This window comes from Galeopterus variegatus, unplaced genomic scaffold, assembly GCF_000696425.1.
Source record: "Galeopterus variegatus unplaced genomic scaffold, G_variegatus-3.0.2 Scaffold3583, whole genome shotgun sequence".
Classification (NCBI taxonomy): Eukaryota; Metazoa; Chordata; class Mammalia; order Dermoptera; family Cynocephalidae; genus Galeopterus; species Galeopterus variegatus.
The window spans coordinates 139,801-166,736 of NW_007729694.1; the positions used below are offsets into that span (position 1 = coordinate 139,801).

The 26,936-nt window shown below is 38.3% G+C and overlaps 1 protein-coding gene across 1 annotated transcript in view; it reads right to left on the minus strand.

The window, feature by feature from the left end:
* The window catches only part of PARD3B (par-3 family cell polarity regulator beta), a 201,918-nt gene that overhangs the window by 101,946 nt on the left and 73,036 nt on the right, over positions 1-26,936 (minus strand). The window contains exons 8-10 of the mRNA XM_008585465.1: positions 18,080-18,250; positions 13,834-13,966; positions 5,571-5,670 (exon numbers count right to left, since the gene is read on the minus strand). Of these exons, the coding sequence (XP_008583687.1) occupies positions 5,571-5,670; positions 13,834-13,966; positions 18,080-18,250 (404 nt within the window). The remainder of the gene's footprint in view (positions 1-5,570; positions 5,671-13,833; positions 13,967-18,079; positions 18,251-26,936) is intronic.

Consider the following 26,936-nt stretch of genomic DNA (forward strand, 5'->3'; position numbering starts at 1 on the left):
TTTCCCAGATATCTATGCTTTTTAAAGTTTCTTTGCCATTTCTGTTTTTATCAGACTCTCAGAGGCCTGTGGCCAAGACCACTTCTCTCTTCTCCTATGATAACTAGGGGATTGGGCTCTACAGGGGGATGCCAGGGTGTGTGGCCTCAGTTTCCTCATCCATAAAACGGATAGTAATATGATTTACCCTATAAAGTTTCTGTAAGGATTAAGCAAATTAAAGTAAGTTAAATACTGAGAAAAATGCCTAGCATAGTAAGAACTCAATCAATGTGAGCTATTAATAATCCTTTTCTTTATTTCTGCAGGTTAGAATGGTCTGTGAATGAGGGTCTGAGGCACTCTACAATGAAAAGATTCTACATGTTTTCATAAAAATTTCTCAAGATGTTTAAATCCATTCTTCAGAGTCGTGAAGCTTTTTTTTTAGCTTCTTCCCTAGTATCTGGATGTATTCTCAGAAGATGAAGCTATTGACATATAAAATATATTAGTGGTGGGTATCTAGTGATGGCAAAATGTGCCAATTGTGAACAAAAATCCTTGACCCACTTAGTGTTACTGACCTGGCCTGGCTGAATACCAATACTCTCATTTTTTTTCAGCCCATTTTAAAGAAGAATTCTGAGATGCTATTGTGAACATGAGCTTCCTCCTGAGCTTTGGCTTTTTGGAAGCACTTGCCTTTAAATGTTATTTGACCTTTATTTGCACTTAGTTTTCTATCCTTTGATCTCTAGTGATGATGTGAGTTTAGTGTCAGAAAGACTCATGGCCTTCATAGAATCAAAGAATTTAAGAGCCGGAAGGGATTAAAGGTCACTTCATCTTTCAGATAAGACCCTGAAGCCCAAAGAGGAAGACTGACATTCCAAGGTCACACAGCTCACCAGGGGCAAAGGCATGACCAGAGTTATAAGGTGTGGCTAAAATGGTGGCCAGTCTGGGACATGGGCTGTTACTGATCCTGAATCCACAAAATCAAGCCTTTCCCTTTTGATGAAAATTGGCTCACGCTTTATGTGTCTTGCACTTTAGGTTAGCTTTTTGTTTTAATAGAGTGATTCATATCATGAAATAAAAGAAAACCAAATAGTTAATCAAAGCAGATGTCATACAGTATAATGAAAGCCTTCAGGGAGGAGGCTTAGGACAAACAAGAATATTCCTCATTAAACCATATATCACGCTGCATTTAAAGTGCACTGCTCAAGGCTAACTATGAGAATTTACCCAACTGAGTAAAGTATTGGTTAACCCAATTCATTGTCTTAGATTATGTTACCAAACTAAGCAATAATTGGCAAATTAGAAATAAGACCTCAAATTTTCCCAGACTCTTGAGAAACAATGATCTCCATTCCCACTTAAAAAAAAAAAGGTGGCAATGCCACTTGCTATAGTAACATCAAGTTAGGATCTGTCCAAATGAAGTGAATGTTTTTTATACAAATGTTGGGATATAATCAAGGATATACAAAGCTGCTTTGTACATATGAATATAGCAAATATTCTTATATATATATATATAAATAATTTCATTAAATTGATCAGCATATATATATGCATGTTACCATTATTTTGATTGTGACCCTTCTGGTCCCTCTTGCTGTGGTACAAAATGGAAATAAGGCAAAATAAGGCTGATATCAGATTGGCAGGTATTTAAGGAGGGAAGTGTGTATAATATAAGACACTGTGGGATTAGAGCCAATGTGAGCATATAGTGAGTGCACTGAAATAATGAGTACAGCATTGAATTAGTTAATTTGAAAATATTTTAGACATGTAAGTTAGACAAGTAAAATGGTTTGTAATTTTATGCTACATATTAAAGTGTTTGGAGTGAGAAGGTGACACAATGATTAGCTATAAAATATGACATATTTTAACTTTGAAGGGAGTTAGCATGTGCTCATGGCTGAGTGGGCTGCAGTGGAAGCTGTGGGAAGCTGGAAGTTGACAGCAGGCCAGGGACATGTCTTAGATAAAGGCCGTGTTTTCAGCATGAACAACCAGGGAATCTACCAAATAGAAATGATACTCAATGTCAAATTATGCTGCAAAATGAATAAATAAGGGTAGCATGAAACATATGCCAGTGTCCTGAAGATGGTGACAAACCAGGAATGTGAAAGACATACAAGAGCCAGCAATGAATGTTCAAGGAGAACTGTCCGAAATAAAAAGGCAGGGGAAGTAGATTTTGAGAGGTATGCCAAAAAATACTACATCTGAAGCCTCAGGTGTGCACGGATAGGCTCCAACAACTGGCTACTATGAATGACAGTATATGTAGGTTGTGTGTGAAATAAAGAGGAGAAAGGGAGAGAGAGAAAAGGGAAAATATGAACATGTAGGGAATAAACAATTGTTGTCTGGCTAGGTAATAATATTCACTATATTCTGCCTGCTGTCAATTTGCCTCACACTCTCCTCAAGATTTCATGCAAAAAATATATTTCCCTTTTATTTATTTTTTATTTAGACACATTCTAAACTTTCTTCCAATAATCGTTGGCATAACAATACAAATGAGTTCAACAATTTCCTCATTTCATTTTGATTCAAAGTACTGGCATTAAGTTTGATCAGATTTGTCTTTCATTCCTCATGCAATAACAGTTTTTGTTTCACAAGACTGGGTCCCCCCAAAGCACCACTTTTTCCTTTTAGAGGGCTTTTAAGTTTTTCTCTGAAAGACAGGACAGCCCCCCTTGCTCAGCCCTCCTGGCTCCCTTCCAGCCCTTCTTCCAACCCAAGTTTCACACATCCAAACCCCCACTGCTGTGGTCACCTAGGCAACACAGCAGCTTGCAGGATGGTGCAGGTCACACACAGGATCCCAGGACGGGGAGAGTTTTAAGGCATAAGACTTGTTCTATCTGGCTTAAAAATGTCCCTGTCCTTTACTCTTCACCCATGCCATGTCCCCCTTAACTTAGGCCTTGCTCTTCCCTTGCTAGTCCTGAGTCTAACGCCTCTCCTTGTCTGTGGCTTCCCCCATCTACTCCATCTTCTACAACTGAAACCACACAGCCTGATATTGTCATCCCCAGGTTGGAAGCCCTTTAATGCTTCCCTGCAGCTCTCTAAAGATGCATGGCACTCACAGAGCATGGCAGACAACTCCTTCCCATTGATTCTTCCCCTAGATAATGTAAGCTTTGGCCACAGTGAAAGCACTATGCATTCCCATCACTGTTTCCTAACATGCATTGCCCTTCCCACCACTTCTCTGCCCAGTGAGCTCCTTTCCGCTTTCCAGGAAACCATTCAAACACCATCCCCCCTGTGAGTCCTTCCTTGACAACTACAGGCAGAGTTAATGGCTCATTCCTCACTACCACCCTGTTTTGTATCTAATGCTTAGCAGCCTCCATCCTAATTGTCTGTGTGTCTGTCTTCTCGAGAGGACACCACATTTTTTGCAGGCAGGGATGTTTTCCAATCCATTTGAGTTCCTTCTACAGTGTCTGGCTCAGAGCTCCAGAAATATTTTTTAATGGATGAGTGAGTGAATGAATGACAATGACAGAAAAGAAAAGTTAATGTCAGAGCAGAAAAGAAGAATAAAGTCTAATAAAATGTTATCCTTTGGGCTGAAAGGAGATTACTGTTGACATTTGAGAGCAGTTCTAATAAAGTAGTGAGAACAGAAGGCTACACACCGGGGTGAGGAAGAAAGTGGGTGAAAAGGAAATGTAAGTTACTAGTTCACACCATGTAATGAAGATTTACAACAGTGAGGGACAATATTAGCTTCCCCCCCCAACCAAGATCACAGAAAAATGAGCTTTACAGAAAAGTGAAAGGAGGAAATCTTTGGAGACACTAGAGAAGTCAAAAAGGAAGTTGCTAAATCCCAATAATTCTATCTAAACCACCTCACTCACCTGAAATTTTCTCATCTGAGAGTTTCTCTCTCACCTTCCCATCCCAGGTCCTCAGGACCTCTCACTGCAATTGCCCCATGAGGTATCCAAAGAGCCTCTGTTTACCCAATCCATGTTATACACAATGAAGTCCCAGGTTTTATCATGGCTACTGTCTGCTAAAACACTTCAATAAGATTTTACTATCTACTGAATAAAGTCTGTATATCTTATCCTTGCACTCCGGGCTTTGTCGTCTGGCTAGTCAGCCATGATGCAAGTTGCACAGATCAGTCTACTTTCCCACCTTCATGCTGTTCCTTCCATCCTTCCCTTTTCTGAAGTTCCCTCCCTTCCTGGGCTCATCTCATGTCCACCCACTATTCATGATTTGAGGTTAAGCTCAAATGACACTTTTACCATAGCCTTTTTTCCTGATTCCTCTATCTAGAAGCATTCTCCTCTGTCTCAGATGCCCAGAGCCTTTTATGTACATCTTCTGGTAAGTATCACCTTGCATTCTAGTTGTCTCACATGTCTACCCACTAGTCTATAAGCTTCTTGAGGCTGTGTTTATATCTGGTTCATCTTTGTGCCATCCCAACAGTTTTGCACAGAAGAGATATAGAATAAACAGTAAAGTAGAATGAATGAAATTATCTTTCATATGAATTTTTTATATCACTAAACTGTCATTTTTGAATCAGAATAGAAGCAGGCAATAGAAATGAATGAACAAAATTAGATATGCCCACATTTTCTTTCAAGAAACCCCCAGAGACACTGATCTAGAAAATTATTGTGATTATTAATCTAGTTCAAGAAATTGTGTTTCAGTAAGATAACTGACTTTAAAAGTATAAGAATCAGAGGTAGCTAAATATAGGTAAGCTTCCATCTAATACAGTTAGCTATACTCTTGTGTTGCTTTATTTTTAGCAGATTGTATTAAAAGGCAAAATAGAAATGACACTAGCGTTGCTGCAAGAAAAATGAAGAAATTTCACAGGATTATCATGGGACATAGAATGGAATAAAATGCAGTTTTTAACAGCCATAATAAATACAGAAAATAGCAAAGGGACAATTTAATGATTTTTAAAACTCATCAGAAAAACAAAATCTATGAATTCCAGTAGTCAAATAGCTTGTATGCTTAGTAAATCTCTCTCTCATGCTTGTGTGATTCTAAAAATTATTGATTTTTTTAGTTTCTATTACAGAATGAATATAATATTGGGTACACTTTTCTATATTTTACATTATATATGATATTGCTCTAAATTTTAGATTCCATTAACTTTCTTGGAACATCTATTTTTAAAATACCTTTAGGGTTTGCCCATTACCAATGAAAAAAAACACCCTAAGCAAGCTTTATGTTTTCTCAGTTTTGTTTTATTCCTTCCCATATAACTTTTCTTTGAGCTATACCATTTCAGTTTTTAAACATGTAAGAAAAAAATCTGAACCATTTTCTTAAATATTTTAATAGTGTAAGATGAATTTTAACAAATTCTAGGGAGCAAAATATGAACCATCTAAGCTATTAGCTGTGAGAAGCTTACACTGGAAAGGAATTATAGGTACTGTGAGATTTCCATTCTGGAAAGAAATAGAGTTAAAATAAAGTTGTTGAGTTTTCCCAGAAAAACAATAACAGGAAACACTTATGATATATCATTTTATCAATACCTGTGGCTGTAATCTTCAAGGCCCAATTCCAGGCCAGGATGTGGTGGAGGAGAAGGTGGTACTTCACTCTCGGCCCATCCGTCATCGGGAAGCAAGAGGTCTATAAAGAAAGAACGAATGAAGCTGTAGTAAACTGGAGGCACGTTCAGTACCTGGTTTCATTTCAGTCCATCTCTCAGACACAATTTTAACCAACACATAAACCAGCCTTGAAATAAATAAGTCCTTGCATGGAACCAAAGGATTTGTATGAGAATTAATACAGCCTGTAGGAGGAAATCTAAGCCTGCTAATATATTTTTACACTGGTGACCTGCTGTGATCCCTGGCAAGTCAAGGTCATGCCCCTTGACTACCTTTTCTCATCTATGAAAGGCTAACACATACTCACTACCTGTGATTTGGGGAAGATTAACACAGACATCTCTTCCATGCCTTAACATTTTTGTAAACAAGACTCTATAATGAATACTCTGGATTACATGGTGATTTAAACATTTGCCTCAGTGACAATTCTTTAAAAAGTTATGAGATACAGTATATCTACTCACCATTTAGACATAGCAGAGGGGAAAAACCACTCTTTTTGCATCTGTCCCATAGGGAAACACCAAGGTTTAAGGCCTTATAAGCAAAAAACTGGGATTTGAATCCTGGTTTCTTCACCTAATAAAAATGTATATTTTTCCCAATCTACTCTGTACTGTAATAATAGACATGTATCCTGAATATCCCTACAACTAATAACAAGTAAGGTTTGTTGAGATCTTACTGCATACCAGAAATTGTGTTAAGATTTATGTACAGTTTATCACTTAATGCCCATAAGTAATAATAACATTAACTAATGTATGCAAAGCATTACAGACCATCCTGGTTAAGAATATGGCTTTTGGAGCAAGACTGCCATGTTTCCAACTCTGGCTCCTATTGTTTTGTGCACTTGAGCAAATTACTTGATTTCTCCATGCCTTGCTTTTTAAATCTATAAAGTGGTGATAAGATATCTTCTTCATTGGAGGAGTGTGAGGATTAAATAAGATGGTGCATATTCAAGCAGTGACTATAAATGTTAATGTAAGGGATTATTATTCCATAAAGCAAAAATTCTACTGTGTATCTATTACAGTGAGATATTTGGCAAAATGTGGATTCTATTTGTTCCTGACTGATGCAATAAGGGAAAGATTTCTCTGTCCTTGGGAACTACTGTAGGTAACAGAACCAGCTTTTACCTGTTCACATGCCAGGTGTGATGGTTAATTTTTTTGTGTCAACCTGAGTGGGCCACTGGGTACCTAGGTATTATTCTGGGAATTTCTATGAGGCTGTTTTTGGATGAAATTAACATTTAAATCAGTAGACTGGGTAAAGCAGATTGCCCTCTCTCATCTGGGTGAGCCTCGTCCAATTAGTTGAAGACGTGAATAGAACAAAAAAGGCTTACCCTCCCCTGAGTAAGAGAATTCCTCCTGCCTCACTGCCTTTAAACTAGGACATCAACTTTTCTTGCCTTCAGATTCAAATGGAAACATCAGCTCTTTCTGGGTTTTAATCCTGCTTCCCCTACAGACTGAAACCAGGCCCTCAGCTTTCCTGGTTTTCAGGCCTTTGGACTGGAACTACACATCAGCTCTCCTGGGTCTCCAGCTTGTTGACTCACTCTGCAGCTCTTGGGACTTGTCAGCCTCCACAATTGCATGAGCCAATTCCTTATGATAGATCACTTTATTTACACACACACACACACACACACACACACACGAAATAATTACCCTATCTGCTGTACCGTACACACACACACACACACACACACCCCATTGCTTCTGTTTCTATGGAGAAGCCCGATGCCCCAAGCTCTGCCCTAGGGACAAGTCTAATATGGAGGTAGTTGTAGCAGTGCCGATGTGTCCCTGGGAATGAGGCTGCAAGCAGGAGGTCTGATCAGCAGGTAACCAGGGTAAAGAAGCATGATGACACACGCAGCCACGCCTGACTCCTGCCCACCACCCCTAGGGACCCAGGGATCTGGTAGTAGTGGCAGTAGTCAGGCAGCCAGAGATTTGCTAAGAAAAACAGAGCAGAAGAACTATAATGTAGATAAGGGACAAGTTGGTACAACATTTTTTCTGCTGGTTGTAATCTTTCTAGCCTCCACCTCCCAGTCCATCTTCCACACCAGTGGTAAACATGTGTCATCAAGTAACTTGATTGCTCAAAAACACTTCAGTTGTGCACAACTGCTTACAGAATAAAGGTCTGCATCCCTGGTAGTCAACTTTATCTCCAATTACACATTAGTCACCCAAGACTGTGTACTGTTCCCTGACCACACGCCAGGGCTTTCCTGCACAGTGTCTTTGGTAATATAATTGCAAAACTCACTTCATCTGTCAAAGTCCTACCCTTCTCCCAAGGTCCACCTCAAACATCACTGCTGCCTAGGATCTGTCAGTACCTTTACAAAAATGGCAGAGAAAACAGGACTAGTGCTCACTATATCTGCTGTCTGCCTCTCACCCTGGGCATACAACTAGATACCATTTTTTTAGCCCTCTTTTTCCCTAGACTAGTTCTTGCTGATGGAATGTAAGCTGCTATGGAAAATGTCATTCCCAGTCTCAGTGGTTGAGAGAGGGTGCACCATCTCCACTTTCTTCCCCATTCCCCAAATACAACTCAAAAGCCAGGTGATGATGTGCTAGAATATGGTCTAGCAACCAAAGGAAGGAGCCTCGGTTCCTTAATCACGGAGGAGCACAGTCCCCATCCTGCTGCCGAGACTCGGTGGGCTGTAGTATGACCAAGAAATACTGTCTTTATTTATCCACTGACATTTTAGGTTTATCTATTACTTAATATTATGTAAAGTAATTACTGTATAACATTTATCACCTGCTGATTTTGCAATGAGCTGTTTATTGATTCATCAAGCTATCATCTATTTACTTATGTCGATTTCTCTTCCTAGAGTACAGATAACTTCCTAGTTGTCCTCTTTTCTCCTCTCCTTCCGCTTCTGCAGCCTTTTTTCTGGCTGCTTCAAGTTTTATTACAACCATTAACTTTAATTTTTATTACATTCACTTGAACCACCTATGTGGTTTTTGTTGTTATTTTTAAAGTGGTGATAGGTATCTTGTTGGTTGACTCTCTATTTTTGGTACTTTTTAAACAACATATTCAGATGCCATAAGGTATGTTTTTTCTCTGGCCCAAAAACCTTTGTTAAGCCCTGTATCAGTGTAGAAGTCTGGAATTCTTTTCTCCTAGAAATAATATTTCTGGATTTCATTGAGTGTACAAAGTACAGTTCTCTTGATAGTCACTGTTTATATTTACATGCCTGTGAATGCTGGCAGTGTACCCTTTAGTCACTACTTCATTGATGGTCAAACAGCCCTCCTTTTAATTACCATCTTTTGTTTTTGTTGTTTATTTTGTAGGATCCATCTTGCCAAGGTCAGACTGGAAAACATGGATAAAAGAGATTGTGACTTTAGACAAGGGGCCAGCAAACTATGGCCATGGTCCAAAACCAGCCTGACTCCTGGCTTTGTAAATAAAGTTTTATTGAACACAGCTACACCCATGCATTTACATACTGTTTATGGCTGCTTTTGCAGTACAATGGCAGAGTTGATTGTGACAGAGATCCTGTGGCCCACAAAGCCTGAAATATTTACTATCTGGCTCTTTATGAACAAAGTTTGCTGACCCCTGCTTTAGACTATTCTTGGGGCAAAAATTACATTGCATTCATCTTTTATTCCTGATATTCTGCAAAATGGAGGTATCCAATAAACAGTCAAATTGAAAAGTATAATTCAATGTCTGATCACAACTTCAGAGGCAGTACCTTATGTGCTATAGCGGGGTAGATACATGCTGGTTCCCAGGAGGATGCACATTAGAAATAATTACCCTATTATGTGTCTCCTCCAGAGACTCCAGGGAATATAGATCCAGTGGGGAAGGACACAGAACCAAAACCTTTGATTTGAGGTGGGGATGAAAGGCCAGACCCAGTGGGTGATGCTGGGCAGGCTTGGGGGTAATCTGTGATGGGGTGCACTTGAGCTGAAAGGGGGGGGAAGCAGGAGAAGAGCACAAGAGGGGAGACGAGAGGGATGAAAGGAGAGGAAATAACAAACCAGAGGCAGACAGCACTTAGGCTATTACTAGGCCCAGAGTGAGATCTGCCAGCAAGATTCCTCAGAAAATACAGTGTTGGTGCACTTCATTACCATTCAAATGCTTTACAGGATTTTATAGCAAACCCTTGGGACACAACCTCGATCCTTATTACCATCTTGGAGCACCACACTTATTCCACTATGGGCATTGCTAGCAATTTTCCAACACAAATGCAAATTTTCTGGTGTTACAATTTCTACAAACATTCATCCTATCATTCTAAAAATGCCTCTTCTGTGCAGTAGCTTGACAAAAGTAAAAAAAAAAAAAAAAAAAAAAAGAACTGGGAACTGGGGGGGGTATGTACTATTACTACAAAAATATATATTTAAAAATCGAATGGTGATATTCTGTGTTCCATCTATTTTTGTATATTTAAAAATCGAATGGTGATATTCTGTGTTCCATCTATTTTTGTATATTTAAAAATCGAATGGTGATATTCTGTGTTCCATCTATTTTTGTATATTTAAAAATCGAATGGTGATATTCTGTGTTCCATCTATTTTTGCTCACTAGATACTACGTTTTGTCAAGTTAATCTTGTTTTTCTAAAGAAGATTCTTAAAAAAAATCAGTTGTGGTAAGTCAACACTCAAGTTACATGAGTCTTAATGGCCTGTTACTACTTTACATGGATCTGAAACTCAAGTACTCACAGTAATTCTCAAAATATAAAATGTCATTAATATCACAAAGAGGTGATGATCATGATTTTCTTCTATAGCATTATGCTTAAAAATTCTGTTATAATTTTTTATCTGTAAGTAAATAGGCTTATAAAAAGTAAGAGATTTCATCTATTGTCCTCTAACAATTAAAATTTAATGAGTCTATGCTTTGATAGGCCTAATTCTTATAATCTGATACTGGTATCACAGATCCACAGGGAAATAATAAATTTTCTCTACTATTTAAAAAACAATTGTTAGTGGAGTCACTTCTTGAAAGAACTGGATTTTTTTTTTTTCCTTTTTGTCTTTTTTCGTGACCGGCAACGGATCGCAACCCTCAGTGTCACAACCGTACCGGACCAGGACCAGCAACGGGATCGCAACCCTCGGTGTTGCGCCCGCACCTCGCTCAGCCAGTGAGCGGCCGGTCTGTATGTGGGATCCGAACCCTCGGCAGAAGCACCACCGCGCTCCCAAGCGGCGCACTGTAGCAGTGCGCCACTGGGCCGGCCCAGAACTGGATTTTTAATGTTAACTTGGAAAATCGAGGTGGGGGAGGAAGTGAAGAAGCACCACCGCGCTCCCAAGCGGCGCACTGTAGCAGTGCGCCACCGGGCCGGCCCAGAACTGGATTTTTAATGTTAACTTGGAAAATCGAGGTGGGGGAGGAAGTGAAATAGGGACCTTGTAGGTAGCTAATCTGCACAGTAATTTCACTGGTGTAAAAACTGTCTGTCTGGATCTATGTCTCAGGAGGAAGACAAGAGATATAACCACTCAGCATTTGTCTGTGGCCACTTGTGCTCAAAGGACTTTATTTGTTCAGTAGAGATACAAAGTTTGAACATTCTACTGAAGTTCCAAAGTATTACTACATTTTATTTTAGCATGTGCTCTGAATGGATTTTACTATTAATAATTTTTTTTCTGGATATATCCTTATACTTTAACTAGTTCTATAGTTTCATTACATTAGTCTTTGCTATCCTTTCTGGAAATATCCCATACACTGAGTATCTCAATGTCTTCTATAAATATGTTGTGTAAGTATCATCTCAGCATCAATATTTTATAGGTACTGAAAATGAAACAGGATAAGAAGTAAGGTGCTCAATGTTCCTTTGGATGTCATTGGTGTCACTAGGAACAAAATTCTGAATTTAGTCACTGGACCACATGTTGCTTGAGAATTAAATGCCAATCAAATTATATGAAGTCTAGATATTTTAATAGAAATGTCAATGTTCATCATCACAATATGGGCATAATAAAAAGAAGGCTGTTCTGTCTGTAGAAACCTTGCTGTTCCTTTCCCAGACTTCTTATCTATTGTTATTTAAGGTCTCAGAAGGAGATCTTGGTCTGAGAAACCTTAATTTTTTTTGAAATGAGCAACGATATACTGAGTATTTCCTTATCTGGATACAAAGTAAAATCAGCTTCTAATAGATATTCTTAGTATCAGGTGAAAGGACTTCAATAGTTCAAGGGATCAGTGTAAGCCAGGGCCCATGCTGTGGTTTACGAGATGAACTTAAGTCAGAGAGACATGAATTGAATCCAGACTCTGTATGTATCAAGTATGTGGTCTTGGGTAAATTATTTACTCTCACTAACTTTCTATTTCTTCATCTGTAAAATGAGGATAATAATATTACCCACTTTGAGTGTGCATGTAAATTGCTTAACATAGTATCTAACAGAGAGTAAATACTTAAATGGTAACAGCTGTCACTGCTACTCTTGGTAAAATGGAAGAATTCAGAAGAAAAACTACACCCCATTCTGATGAGACAATTTAATTCTAGAGTAACACCAGATTTACAAATTTGTTCTGATGGGGTAATCTCAGACTTAGGAACTTGTTCCCACATAGTTAAATTTTGGTAACATCTTAAGTGTTCAAAATATAAAGGAGTGATTACATAACACACTGCAGTGCCTCCATTCAACAGACTACTATGCAACTACTGAATGTGATCGAAGAATGTTCAATGACAGTAAGACGCTCATAATGTGCTATTAATTAAAAAGGCAATTTCCCAAACCTTACATATATGTACACTGCATTTTCATTTCATTTTGTGTATACATATTTGCTTGAGGAAAAAACTTGAGAGATATTCATAAAAATGTTATTGATTAGGATCTTTGATAGATAGAAGTATGAGTAATATTACATTTTCTTTTTATTACTTGTCTCTAAATTTTCTACAATGAATACGTATTTTCTTTATATATATATATATATAAAGAAAGTTATTAAAGAAAAGAGACACAGGGAAGTAAAATGATTTTCCTGGTGACCTGAAGTATAATTTCTGAAAAACAATGAAGAAAACCCAGGTTTTTGACATCTGGAGTCTAGAAATATGATCTGCACCAGATACTAAGAGAAAGACAGTGCAGCAAGACAACAACAAGACATTCCAACAGTCCCATAATGGTTTTAGGCCATGGTATTTATCTATTTACCACACTCAGAATCAAGCATAAATCTGAACCATGTTATTACCATTTTATGGTTTAATGCAAGGCTATACTTTTTTTTTTTTTTGTCTTTTACTGTGTCCTGCAACGGATCGCAACCCTCAGTGTTGCCCCCGTACCGGACCGGGACCGGCAACGGATCGCAACCCTCAGTGTTGCTCCCGCGCCTCGCTCAGCCAGTGAGCGGGAACCGGTCCGTATGTGGGATCCGAACCCTCGGTGGGAGCGCTGCCGCGCTTCCCAAGCGGCGCACTAGCGCAGTGCGCCACCGGGCCGGCCAAGGCTATACTTTTTTTTAAGTTTAGTAATTATTTATACTCAGTAACTTCCAATATTAAAAGATCTTTAAAAAAATAACAGTTTGGGGCCGGCCCGGTGGTGCACTGGATAGTGCGCCGCTTGGGAAGCGCAGCGGCGCTCCCGCCCGAGGGTTCGGATCCCACATACGGACCGGCTCCCGCTCACTGGTTGAGCGAGGCACGGGAGCAATACCGAGGGTTGCGATCCCGTTGCCGGTCCCCGGTCCGGTACGGGGGCAACACTGAGGGTTGCGATCCGTTGCCGGACACGGAAAAAGACAAAAAGACAAAAAAAAAAAATAAAAATAAAAAAAATAACAGTTTGCCATCTTTGATTCTTCAGTCATGGTTTGTTTTATACATAACCCTCCATGTTTGGGGCAGCAAACATAGAAACTGTCACTTAAACTGGAGGCACTGCCAGGAATCTGATTCTCAAGTTCTGAGTCAGCACTCCCACCAGCTCTCAGTGTTCATGACGCTCAGAACAAAGTCTGTACTTAGTCTAATTAACTCCCCTTTGTTCCTTTCTTCTTTTCAATAAAAAGCACTTTTGTGTTTTCTCACTCCATTTGCAGTGGATGAAAATGGACAGACTCTTACCTTTCTGTTTGTCTTGTGGACAGTAAGCACCAAACGGATGCGGTGTACTGTTACCATTAGGCCTGGAGGTGGCTGCAGCATTTTGACTGTTCTCAAAGCACAACCTGGAAAATGCCCCACACTCTACAGACTCCTAAGGGATGAAAATAAAAATTACACTTACTTTTTAAATATGTTCCATCTTAGTCAATTGAAGCAAAGCGAAAGAAGAATCAATGTATGAATAGTCTTTCAAGAGTCTATTGCATGTAAGTCCTCAACTGTGAAAAATCAAAATGGCCCTATCAGTTAAAGCATCGTTGAATACGAAATAAAAAATACTAACAACGTGGTACTAAGGATTAGGAGTGCTGATAGCCGACACAAAAAAGGATTAACTTTATTATTTTCTCCCCCACTTACAACTGGCTTCTTTCAAATTTTCTTCCATCTGGGAGTACAGCTTTTGGCAGTGTCAACAGAAGAATACAGTTCATGCCAACGGTGTTTCGCTGCCAACCAGCTGGTTCCTCCCTCTCTCTCTCTTTCTGCACAACTAAGTGTATATGCTCTAGGACAGGTCAGAACCCATGCAGGTTTGCCACTGAAATGTCATGAGTGTGCCCCACTGCAGACATTAGGTCTTCTGGCCAGGAGCTAAAACAAACTGCTGTGACAATGCCAGACAGTGGTTCTCCTTAGAGTATTTTTTCCCCCTTCCTATTTTGACTTGACACTCTGTAAACAAATCCATAGTTTCTTAAAACTGCTCTATCTAGAATAACACCCCCACAAGCCGTCTTCCACAGGTGCAGAAGAGGTAAGAGCAAGTGGCTGATTAGAGAGAACTTTAGCTATTTTTCCCAGAGGATTGAGGCACAAAGAACCGGGCTACAGGCTTGCTCGTATTATTTGCCTCCCTAACAGATTTCCAGGAAGTAAATAATTTGGAAACCATATCATGGCTGTTCCCTTGACCATTTGTAAGAGGAACATGCCACAAACAGGAAAACAGATCTGATCCCCCAAGCTCTTTCCTTCTGAGAAAAGCATTGGGCTAAAACAATGCATTTGATTTATATTTTCCTCTTTAGTTACAAAAATTCAGTATCTAGCTAGCTAAACAAAATATTTGAAACATTCAATTCATGCATTCTTAACGAAAATGTTTTCAGCTGGTGAAGGTCCTTTAGCTTTTTGTCAAAGCTTGTAACACTTTTCCCACACCCAATGTGTTATCCTTTGCTTCTGTGCTGCTCATCAAACCCAGCCTGGTAGAGGAGGTGAGCTATTCCTAAATTAAAGCTGGAGCCCTAGCAGGCAGAAGAGATAGGACTTGCCTTGCACAGCCTTGTGCTTTTTGATTTAACAATAACAACAAGAACAAAAATTTTTTTTCCTGCTTTTCCAGCTCTTTGATAAATGACACAATCAATATCACAACAACTGATCAGTAACCAGCCTAATTAAAGTATTCAGCCTGTAAAATAGAGCTGTCGTGGAGCCCTCCATTAGTGTCCCAGCCAATAAAAAATATAATGGATTTTTAAACATATTCTGCTTCTACTAAGATGAGCTGGCAGCAGGGAGGGAATGTTTTGGGGAAAGAAAAAACAAAACCAGGTCATAACCCATTTTTTTAATACCAAATCTCTAGGCTCAAATAGAATTACAATTGAACCTCAAGCTCATCCTTTGGAAGACACGTTTCTGTTTAAAATGATTTTGATTCAATCAAGGGCTTATTATGTATTCTTCACAAGGTCCTCATCAAAACTGTTTATGTATCTTGCATATCTGGGTAATGCGGGAAAAATCAACATCTATACATTTTGACCTCTCTTAAGTATATCCTTCAATTTTTTAAATATCAATACAATGTTCAAGCAACAATTTTGGTATTCTTGCCAAATCTAACTAATTGATTTGCCTGAATATGTGAGCAATGCTGAGACCTTTTTCTAGCTTATGGATGCTTTTTTATTGTACTGGAGGGGGACTGCTATTCCACAGGAGAATACACCGAAAACATGAGCGTACAACATATGCTTTGACACAGTAAAACAGATTTGGGAGATCAAATAGCTGCAAAATTTCTTTCAATTTAATAAAGATAAGCTGTACATTAGGCTTCTGTCTTTATAAGATATAATACTCTTTAATCTTCATGGGTACCACAGAGATTCTCAATAGCAGAGAGTCAAGTGCCTGCTCATTCCCCAATGGAAAGCATGTAAATATTAGGAAAACTAAAAATGGATCTTGTTTAAATATCCTCATAAAAATTGCTTTTTGCCCCAGTTCTTATTCCTGATCAATTCCCTGATGATCTATATTAAGGAGACACTTCTGAGGATGGGCAACAAACTAAAAGTCTAGTACTTTCTTCTGATTGGAATAATGTCAATTCTCCCCAGAGTGTGAGAATTAAAATGAAAACACCTGCAGTTAAGGAAAATGTAAATGGTAAAGTGTCCCAACTTGAGCCAAAATACATAACACCTATCCACTAGCTTCCACACGTATTTTCGAGAAAGACATGCAATAAGAGAAGATGAGAGGTGGGGGCATGGCTAACTCTTTTAGAACCATATGCATTTCTTTTCTTGTTTTAACTTTTGCTATCTGCACAGGCATTGCATACTAGAGCAGTGTCTTCTAGACTTTTCTATTAGTTGAGGTATCTTTGTTAAAGGAATCTTAAGGGAGATCTAACATGCAGACACATAGAAGGGATGACTGAGCACTCACATGCTATCCTTCCTACCCTCTCCAATGAATGGGTTCCATGGAGTCCTAGGTCTCTAGAGTAAGAACCAAATTAAACCAGATGGAGCCAATTCTCTCATGACAAGAAGAAGTAGATAACTATGTGCATAAGTAAAGGTATTAAATATTCATGAAATATTCTGTCACTTAAGCAGACCCAAATGTTGATAATGAGTTTGTTCATTATATATAGTCTCCAGTAATTGGCCAATTTACATTTACTTAACATCTACAAGGTTATGTACATAGGAGTATAAAAGGTACAGTTACTCCTTTCCAATGACTGATAATAAAACAAAGATATAGTTTATAACTTTATGACTCAAGTGTACTCTCTCATGAAATAGGTCTTAGGTGCAACTTTTTCATACATTCGACAATATTTATTGTGTCTACTATATGCTGGAAAATGAGAATATATTAAGGGATAAATCAGAGAACAATATCTCTCATCTACAAATACTGAGCTCTATGTATATAGTTACATAGCCGGGAAATGGCAAACCTAGAATTTGAACCTAAGCAATCCAAAACTCCAGAGCCCAAGCTTTTAGCCACAAGGAGCTCTATTACCATCTACTCTTGTTTAATTTAATAATCCTTTCATTTTCTAATTTTAAGTTAAACTTATTATTAAAACTAATGTTTTATATTAGTATTTTTTAATAAAGTTCTATTTTCACTTTGCATATTATTGTATTACATACACATAATTTGGCCTTAGGGAATATCCTAATATGATAATGTGTGATTTGCTGATTTTTTCTTAAGTTTTAATACTGTAACTTTTTCTTCTTATCTTTTCCTAAAATAATTTTAAGGAAAATTAAATAATTATTCTTCATATATATGAGAAAATAAGTTTTAGAAATATTTTATATTTATTGTTTGTATGTAAGTGAAATATTTAGGGATTTTAGCATTCAAGAATACCTTATATTTATCATTCATAGGTAAGTATCAAATCCATAAAAGATCATGTTAAAAAATTTCAAAAAGTAAGACTTCCATTAATTTAACAACATGAAGCAAACAGCTTGCTTAGATCAAATTTTAAATTTGTTAGGTCTCAGGTCTATATTATCTACGTGCACATCATGGAGAAGAATGTGGAGAGGTGACTGCTTTACAATGATATTCATGTTAACTGGTTAGAAACTTTCTAAGGTATGGGCATTGCTAGAACATCAACTAAAAAATATATGAAGATGTTTATGACTAGGTCCAGAACTCTAGAAATTTCTGGGGGGAAAACTAGAAAATATAGATCTGTTACATTTGATAAATGACTTACTTTATATGCACATTTTTACACTTTCTAGTTATATCTAAGACATACAACCACCTGTTCCCCACATAAACCCATCAGAGCCCTTCTGGGGCATATTTTTCCAAGTGCAGAATCAATATGAGTCTAGCTACCACACTACTAGAGGAGGTCTGCATATTCTGGTGGCCACTGGGGCAATTTTCTGAGGAAAATCAAGATTTGCATCACCTCCATTGGTCTCTCTGGCCTCCTCAGAATCACCAACTGGATCATCCCTCGTATATTTCCTTCCATGGACATTGATCGTCTAAGTGTTTCCATAGCTTCATGATTGGACTTTCCCAAAAGAGATTCTCCATTAACTGAAATTAGCTGGTCATTCACTCGGAGACGACCATCCTAAGGCAGAGGAAAGAAAAACAGTAATAAACAGAGGAAAGCATGGTGATGACATGTGGCTGTTTCAGGGAAAAGTTCAAGTTTAAAAATGAAAAAAGAAAAAATTAAACTATCAGGAATGCTTTATTTTCCGTGGCAGAAAAAGGTTCTGCAGCTTATCAAACAGTCACAAATACTAAAAACAATGAGTTGTGTAAAAGTATTTTTTAGAAACCCTGGAGTCCTGAGCTACAAAAATTTAGATATTTGTATACTGCCTCTTACCTAAATATTTGGCGAGCATGCTAATCTAGCCTGATTCTGCCTTTGCTCTGGCAGGCACCATGTTGCTGACTCAAGGGAAGGAGGTTTGGAAACAAAAGGAGGCAGTCATGTCTCTTGAAGGGAAGGTTTGCATTTTAAGACACACCAGAGAGAGACATCATGCTTAAATGTTGTGTGCTTGACAGTAGTAATGTGTCTCCCTAGATATTGTTGCTAGCTCTATCAAACAGGACTAAAAAAAATCTGATATGATTTTCTCTAACACAACCACAAGATTGCTGGTCTGTTAGTCTGCAAAAGAACACAGAGGTGTGCAGTGAAGGACCAATTTGCCCTGATATCTTCTGGCAGAAAAGCTTAACAAAGGGAATAGTCAAATTTCTTTCAGGGAGGCTCTGACTGATGAGTACTTTCACCCAGCAGCTTCAAGAAGGAACACTGCTTACTACAAAGTACAAAGAACCTTGGCATGTGGATATGCAGCCCAGACTCTGGTCTAAATCACTTCTAGGCACTAATCATCTTCAGCCAGGCGTCCCTCATATGCTGGGGTCTACGGCAGTAGCTAACAAACTGGGATGCCAGCTCTTCCTATGAAAGAACTTGAGGGGACCACCGTACATTCTCCCAACAGGCAGCATGAGAAGAAAGAAAGATGTTTAAACTGTTGACAGCCAGATTGCGGACATGTACTATACCATTTTACAGATGTACTAATATACCATTTTACCCTCAGGTACAAAGATCTTTCTTTGAGGTACAGATGCAACTGGAAATGTTATCATCCTGGTGCTGCTACTAATAAATTTAACAGAAATAACAGTAGACACATATAAAAATTTACCTTTACAGAAAATTTTTCCATAAATTAACTCTAGTGATTCTTACAGAACCCAAGAAGTTAAGGAGATTTCATGTTTTCGGAAACATTTTAGAGAAGGAAACCCAGGCAGGTAAGTGATGTAACCTGCCCCAGGTCACAAAAGCAAGTCAATGGCAAAACTGACTTAAGTCTGGCTTTCATCAATCTTGGCTCTTTAGTCTTTCCCCTACAATTCCCTTTGTTATTGGTTTTAGGTTATAGTTGTCCAACACTAAAATAGGGAAAGGAAAACATTAAAGAGTTTTTGTGGTAAGAAGTATCTGGGATCCATGTTGAAATTAACAGAATAAAATGCAAAAGAGTAAACCTCCCCTGAGAAATGAGAAAACCAGACACACACAATGAACACCAGAAACCAACTGCACAGCTTTGGGAGGGAAATCCCATAGACAGGTTGATAAACTTGGACTGATGCAGTAGCAGATGGTCAGAGGAAGTCCCTCTGTTGACAGCAGGGAAAAGGGAGAGTGGTGAGAGCTGCTGTCCCCAGGAGAGCTAACGCCCTCAAATGACCCCATGGAGATGCACTGCACTTGCTGCCTGCTGGAGAGGGTGTTGACCACGTAGCACTGTGGAGACCCTCAAAGGAGAATACCCAAAGGAATACACACCCACTTGAGGTAGAAGGTGAGATCGCAAGGCAACGGGATCAACAGAGAAGGGTGTAAAATCAGGAATGTGACCATTTAAGAGGACTGCCTCAACAGAGCTCAACTTTCCCTGTCTTCCTCTTGTTTTCCCATATCACTTAACCTTTCTTTACCCTAGTTTAGAGCAAGTCTGGAAATGAGATGTACAGGAAAGGCCAAACAGGAAAGAAATTTCTTTGTTTTTGTTAACCAGTGTTGAATAAGGCACGTAAAAGAATAAGATTAAGCCTACCTGAAATGGGGTAAAACAAAAACAACCTTAATGGCTTAGTCATGTAAAGTGAGACACCACTGGACAAATTATTCTGTTCTGTTCTGTCATGTAATGGAAGGAGAGCTACTGGCCTGAATCTGTCACTAAAAATCTTTTTAGGATGACAGGAGACTGATGTGTGGTTTTTAAAGAGGAGGAGGAAGCAGAAGACTTGGATCGAGATCCTAGTGCTACTAACAGGAAGTGAGGTCTAGTGTTCAGATCTGTAGAGAGACAGTCTTGGCAGGACACCTCATTCGCTATGACAGGAAGAAGAAAGATAGAGATTGAAACTTTATGAGTACCACTAGAGATGGAGGGAATGAAATCTGAGCAAGATCCCACCTGGTAACCTCTTGGGAACCTTCTCTTTGAAGGAAGTATGGGGCAGGGTCAGAGTGAAGAGATAAGGGGATATGAGAGCAGCACTTTTTGCAAATCTTTTATCAACAGCTATTAAGCACAGACTTTTATTTTCAACTACATTCTAAGTCTCAAGTATGCAGAATTACATGGAAGTAGGACATGTTTACTGTAACCAAGTCCCAGGCAAAAAGACAGGTCAGGTCACCTCAGGGCAGCTGGAATTTTTTTTTTTAAGACATTCACATTCATCACAAGTGTCACCAGAGAGTTGTGGGTGCGATAAAAATCCACATGCTTTCATTTTCAGGCTTATCGTAGTGGTGTGTGCTTTATCATTATAACATAAATTATGGGTAATTTCATTAATGGTGATGCCAGTAAGTACCATGTTTTCCTAACATTTAGAATATAATCACAGAACTTAGAGCTGGAATGTTAGAAGGTCATCTTGTGTAACTTCTTCCATTTACAGATGAGTAATGTGATGCCCAAAGAGGATGAGAAACCATTTATTGAACACCTATTAGGAGAAGGTACTTCCACATACGTTAGGACTTGCTCAGCTAATTAAGGTCAGAGCTGGAACAGAATAGCCCAAGTCCTGAATTCTACAGTGTTCTCTATTTACTAAAATGTTCTGTCTTCTACATGGATGATAATGACTAGTCTCCAAAGGGGTAATGCTTCAAGAAAAAAAGACTTTCAAGACCCAAGAGAACAATGTGCCACCAGATGTCTCTTGGGAGAGAACACTATATGAAATGCAGAGACAGAATAGAAGATGAGGAGAGAGGAAACTGTGTAGGGGGATGACAGAGCAAGGAAGCAAGCTGGAGGAGCACCAAAAAGCCTGTCTGCCTACTTAGCTACACACACATCCAAGCATCTCAGTGTCTAGTCTTGATCTAAAATGAAGTCAATGCTATGAAGAACTCACTAACTCAAACTCATCAAATACCCTTCAAAATTGTGCATGTCCTTTTTGTTCTGGAATAATTTTGACCAAGAAAATTAGCTTTTTATGGTTTTTTTCTATTAAAATTATATTCAAGTAAATACTTAGGTATTAGAAAACTAACCCTCGACTGACTATATAAGTGAATTCAACTATCCAAGGATGTTACTTAGTAATTCTAGAATACTCATTTCATTGCAATCTAGGTCATGCTTGCATTTGTCAAAGAAAAATCTCCCTTTCCTTCCTACCTTACTCCCATCAAAACCCTAAGCAAAAAGAACTCAACCATGTTCCCCACCTCTGGCACCATACTGCACCCCCCCCCCCCCGCCCAATTCTGTCCATCCTCAAGCTAGGAAAGAGTAAAAGAAATTCCCAAAGAAAATGAAAACTTTTAAAAAGAAGAAGAAAAACAGAGTAAAGATAAAAAGTAACTTTCTGAGGGCACTTTAGGACAAACAAAAACTCAAAAACTTGTACAAAGTTTAGGCCTTCTCCATGTCCTGGGAAGGCTTCCAATCTCATCAGCCCTAACTGGTTCAATCGCGGTAGGAAGGAGAGTGGACTAGGAGACAAAATGTTTGAGTTACACCTCCCTTTTACTGAATACCTAATATAGGCCAGAATATTCCACATACACGCTCTCATTCATTTCTTACCACCACCCTGTGATATAAATACTATTCCTTTCTTTTTAAGAGATAAAAAGATGGAGGCTCAGAGAAATTAAGTGACTTGTCAAAGGGTACTAGCATGGCCAGGTCTCCTTGCCTCTAAAGTTCAAGGACATTATGCTATGTTGCTTCTAGAGTCAGAGTTCTGATTATTAAAGGCACTATAATTATTAATGACAATAATTATTTAATGAGTTGCTACACTGTGTAGTCATTGTGCTAAACCCTTTACATGCACTAGACAATTAATCCTTACAACAACCTTACACATTTAAGACTATTGCTCCCATTTTATAAAAGAAGAAATTGAGGCTCAGAGAGGTTAAATGAACTGTTACAAGTCATGTTTCTAAAAGCAGATTTGAACTAGGTCTGGGTCACTCTGGAGTCCATGTTTTCAACCACTTTGCTAGTAATTCTTAAACTTTTGGGGCTCTTACCCCACTTTGAGAATCTAATAAAAGCTACAAATGCTCATCACTTAAAGACAAATATTTACATCAGGGTTTCTCCACAGTTGCACATTTGGCACAGATAATTCTTTGTAGTGAGGGGCTGTCATAATGTTGTAGGATATTTCAAGTGTTTTCTAAAGCATATTTATGACTTCCATGGAGTCCAGTGACCTTGTAGCTCAGGCCCTGTGGTATTTCGTGGTGCCTAAGTACTACCTCTGCCACGGTTACTGGTGACAGTGTGTGGCTTAATCCAACTCTCTTGGCCAGTTTTTTGTATAACACTCCTTTGCCTCTAAAGTTCTAATGAATACAGAGGGGAGAGTAAGAAAGTCCTGGCAAAGAGCTAGCATCTGGAGAGTATGAGAGAAGCATACAGGGGTGGGTTGGCTTTCCCAGGGGCAGCTGGCTGTAGCCCAAGGCCAGTCTGCATTAGACCAGGGTATTGAGAGGATTAATCATGACCAGATATTGGCTCCTGCTTCTGCAGGTTTCTAAAGGGGCTCTGGGTAAAGCCTCCTGGAAGATTTTCAACACCCAGAACTCAAACCCCAAAGCTTGACTTCAGACCAAGGAGCAGACTTTCCCTGGCGTAGGGTGGGACTTCAGGCAAGATGGCACCTGATAGGGGGAGAGGATCATCCTGAACAAATCCTTCTACAGGCCCTAAAGTCACCCATGACAGCATTTGCCTACCATATTTTTGCAAAATCAAAACAAAACAAAAACCCAGCCTAGAAAAGATCCTTACATTCCAGATTGAAATCATTTAACTTCATTTAAAAACAATAGCAATGAAAGTACAAGAATAAATAGAGATTTTTAAAAATAAGATTTTTAAAACAAAGAAGGGGAACAAAAGAAAGCTAGCAACACCGGGAACATGTAGGATCTAGATTTAAAGATTACCTATATATGTTAGCACATGTTTTAAATCATCTGCTCTAACACAATTTCAGCTCATATGAAGAGAGCCAGTCTTCCCAAATAAGAGCCCTATTTTCCAGAGACAGACTGTATTCTGGTGTACATCCCATGGTGACTTTGTTCACACTCTTTCTTCTGTCCAAAATGTCATTTGTATTCCTGCTCACCTGCTGAACATCTATTTACCCCTCAAAGCGAGGCTCAGCAACTGCCTTCCCTCATAGTTTTCTCCCCAGGCAGAATTAATTGCTGCATCACCTCAACACCCATGATACATCTCACATTTGTCTATCATACCCCTTATCATCTTAGAGTTGTTAGTATATTTAATTAATCATGCTACTAGCTTCCTAGATTATGAAACGATTTCCAGTCTTTTATATATTGCCTAACTCAACCCTAGATATTCAGGAAGCATTTGCTAAGCTGAGTCACTTGAAAAAACTTTTCAGTTGGATGCTTTGGACCTAGTGTAAACTTCATCTACAATGAACAAATTATTTAACTTACAAACTGTAACTACGAGAGATCTGTGAACTCAGTTTGGCTTGGATATGCCAACACATGTGCAGAGAAACTTTATAATTCTAAAAGTGAAGCATGATTACTTTCTGTGTACTAGCCCTATCTCTACTTGTTCAGCTATTGTAAAATTTTAAATTTATTTATCTAATTCACTTACCATTTTAAGAGCCTCACTTCATTTCTATGTAGCAAACCAGTGAAGTCTCAGCAGCATATCCTTTTTTTTTTGGATAACTGAAGGATATTTTTTAAAGCATCAGCATGTACATAATCAAAACCATTCTGATATCATGTTTTCAAAATGTATTATAATCCTTTTCATTTTAAATTCCTTCTGAAAAAATATAGGGCATAAATAAATATATTGCAACTCATAGCCTTTATAATACCCATACTGAATCTGATAATTTCCTCAACAAAAAACTTTGAGAAACAGTGACAGAATCATCAGAAATATTCACTGGCCTACTATGTGGTAATAACATCCTGTGCTTGTTTTACATTTTTTCTGTTTCCTGTCATTTCAGTTTCCTCTCCATCCCTTCCTATCTCTTTCCTGATTTTCTGCTCTTAATTTACTTTGGCCCACAAAACCAGATAAAAAAAAGTCTGTGTAAGGCATATGCATTATATATGAATCAAGAAGATTCTGCATGAATGCCTGACTAGATTAGAATCTCAGAAGCCACAGACGTATAGACCAATGGAACAAAACAGAGAACTCAAATAAATCCACACATTTACAGCCAACTGATTTTTTACGAAGTGCCAAGAACACACATTGGGAAAAGGGCAGCCTCTTCAATAAATGACGCTGGGAAAACTGGACATCCATATACAGAGTAAAGAAACTGTATCCATCTCTAACCAGATACAAAAATCAACTAAAAATAAATATTTATATATAAGGCCTAAAACTATACAACTACTAGAACAAAACAGAGCGGAAATGCTTCAAGGCATTGGTCTGCACAAAGATTTTATGGATAAGACTTCAAAAGCACAGGCAACAAAGGCAAAAACAGACAAACGGGACTGTATCAAACTAAAAACTTCTGCACAGCAAAGGAAGCAATCAACAGGAGGAAGAGGCAACCTGCAGAATGGCAGAAAATAATTGCAAACTATTCCTCCAACAAAGGACTAATATCCAGAATGTACAAGGAACTCAACCAACTCAACAGCAAAAACAAAAATGACAACAAAAAAATCCAATTTAAAAATGGGCAAATGACCCAAATAGACATTTCCTAAAAGAAGACATACAAATGACCAATAGGTATAGGAAAAAATGCTCAAAATCGCTAATCATCAGGGAAATGCAAATCAAAACCACAATGAGATATCATCTCACTCTACTTAGAATGGCTATTATCAAAAGGACACACACAAAAAATAACAAATGCTGGTAAGGATGTGAAGAAAGGGGAAATCTTATACACTGTTGGTGGGAATGTAAATTAGTACAGCCATTATAGAAAACTGGATGGAGGTTCCTCAAAAAACTAAAAGTGGATGAAGGTTCCTCAAAAAGCTAACATATATGATTCAGCATTCTCACTACTGGGTATTAATCCAAAGGAAAGGAAATCAGGAAATTGAAGAGATATCTGCACTCTCATGTTTGTTGCAGACTATTCATGATAGTCAAGATATTGAATCAACCTAGAAACAAGAAAAGGAAGTGTACATAGACAGGGGAATACTACTCATCCATAAAAAAGAATGAGATCCTGTCATTCACGACTACATGAATGAGGCTGGAAGACATTATGTTAAGTGAAATAAGTCAGGCACAGAAAGATAAATACTGCATGTTATCGTTCATATGTGGGAGCTAGAAATGTTTAGCTCATAGAAGTAAAGAGTGGAATTGTGGTTACCAGAGGCTGGGAAGGATGTGGGTGGGTGCAGATAGATAGTGGTTAAGGGATACAATGTACAGCTACATAAGAATAAATTTTAGTGTTGTATGGTAGTGCTAAAAGACCATATTTAACGATAATTAATTGTATATTTTCAAATGGCTAGAAAATAGGAGTTCAAATCTTCTCAAGAGAAAGAAATGATAAATGTTTGAGGTGATGGATATGCTAAATAGCCTGCTTTGATCACTGTACATTGTATACATATATGAAAACATCACTTTGTACCCTATAAATATGTGCACTGTTGTGTCAATTAAAAAAGAAAATTTTTAAAAAATGAACCATAAAGTTTGAAATCTACATGAAAAACAAAATAAGTATAACCATTTGAAAACAGCCTCAGTATGGCAAAGCAATTATGAGAGGACGGATTTAAACTTTAGTTGCACGTGTAGCTTCACCCCTTATTAGCACTGAAACCTTAGGAATGCTACTCAACTTTTCTGTGCCTCAGTTTCTTCAGCTATGAATTGGAGATGGTATCAGTTTTACAAGATTGCTGTGGGGATTAATTGGGACAGCACCTAACAAGATGCTTAGAACATCATTTGGCATGCAGTACATACTCAATAAAACTCAGGACAATTATCAAAAAATAAAAAAGAATCTCAGTGGCCTCCTTTTCAACTGACTAAAAATTATCTTATCTATTTAATACATTGTGCTCTTCTTTGTGCTGAGATTGCTTAAAATCAGTCACTAGAAAAATGGGTCCAAACCAGAGTGCCTAGAATAAAACTCCGACCACCGTATGTGTGTGTGTGTATATATACATATATATACACACACACACAAATACACAC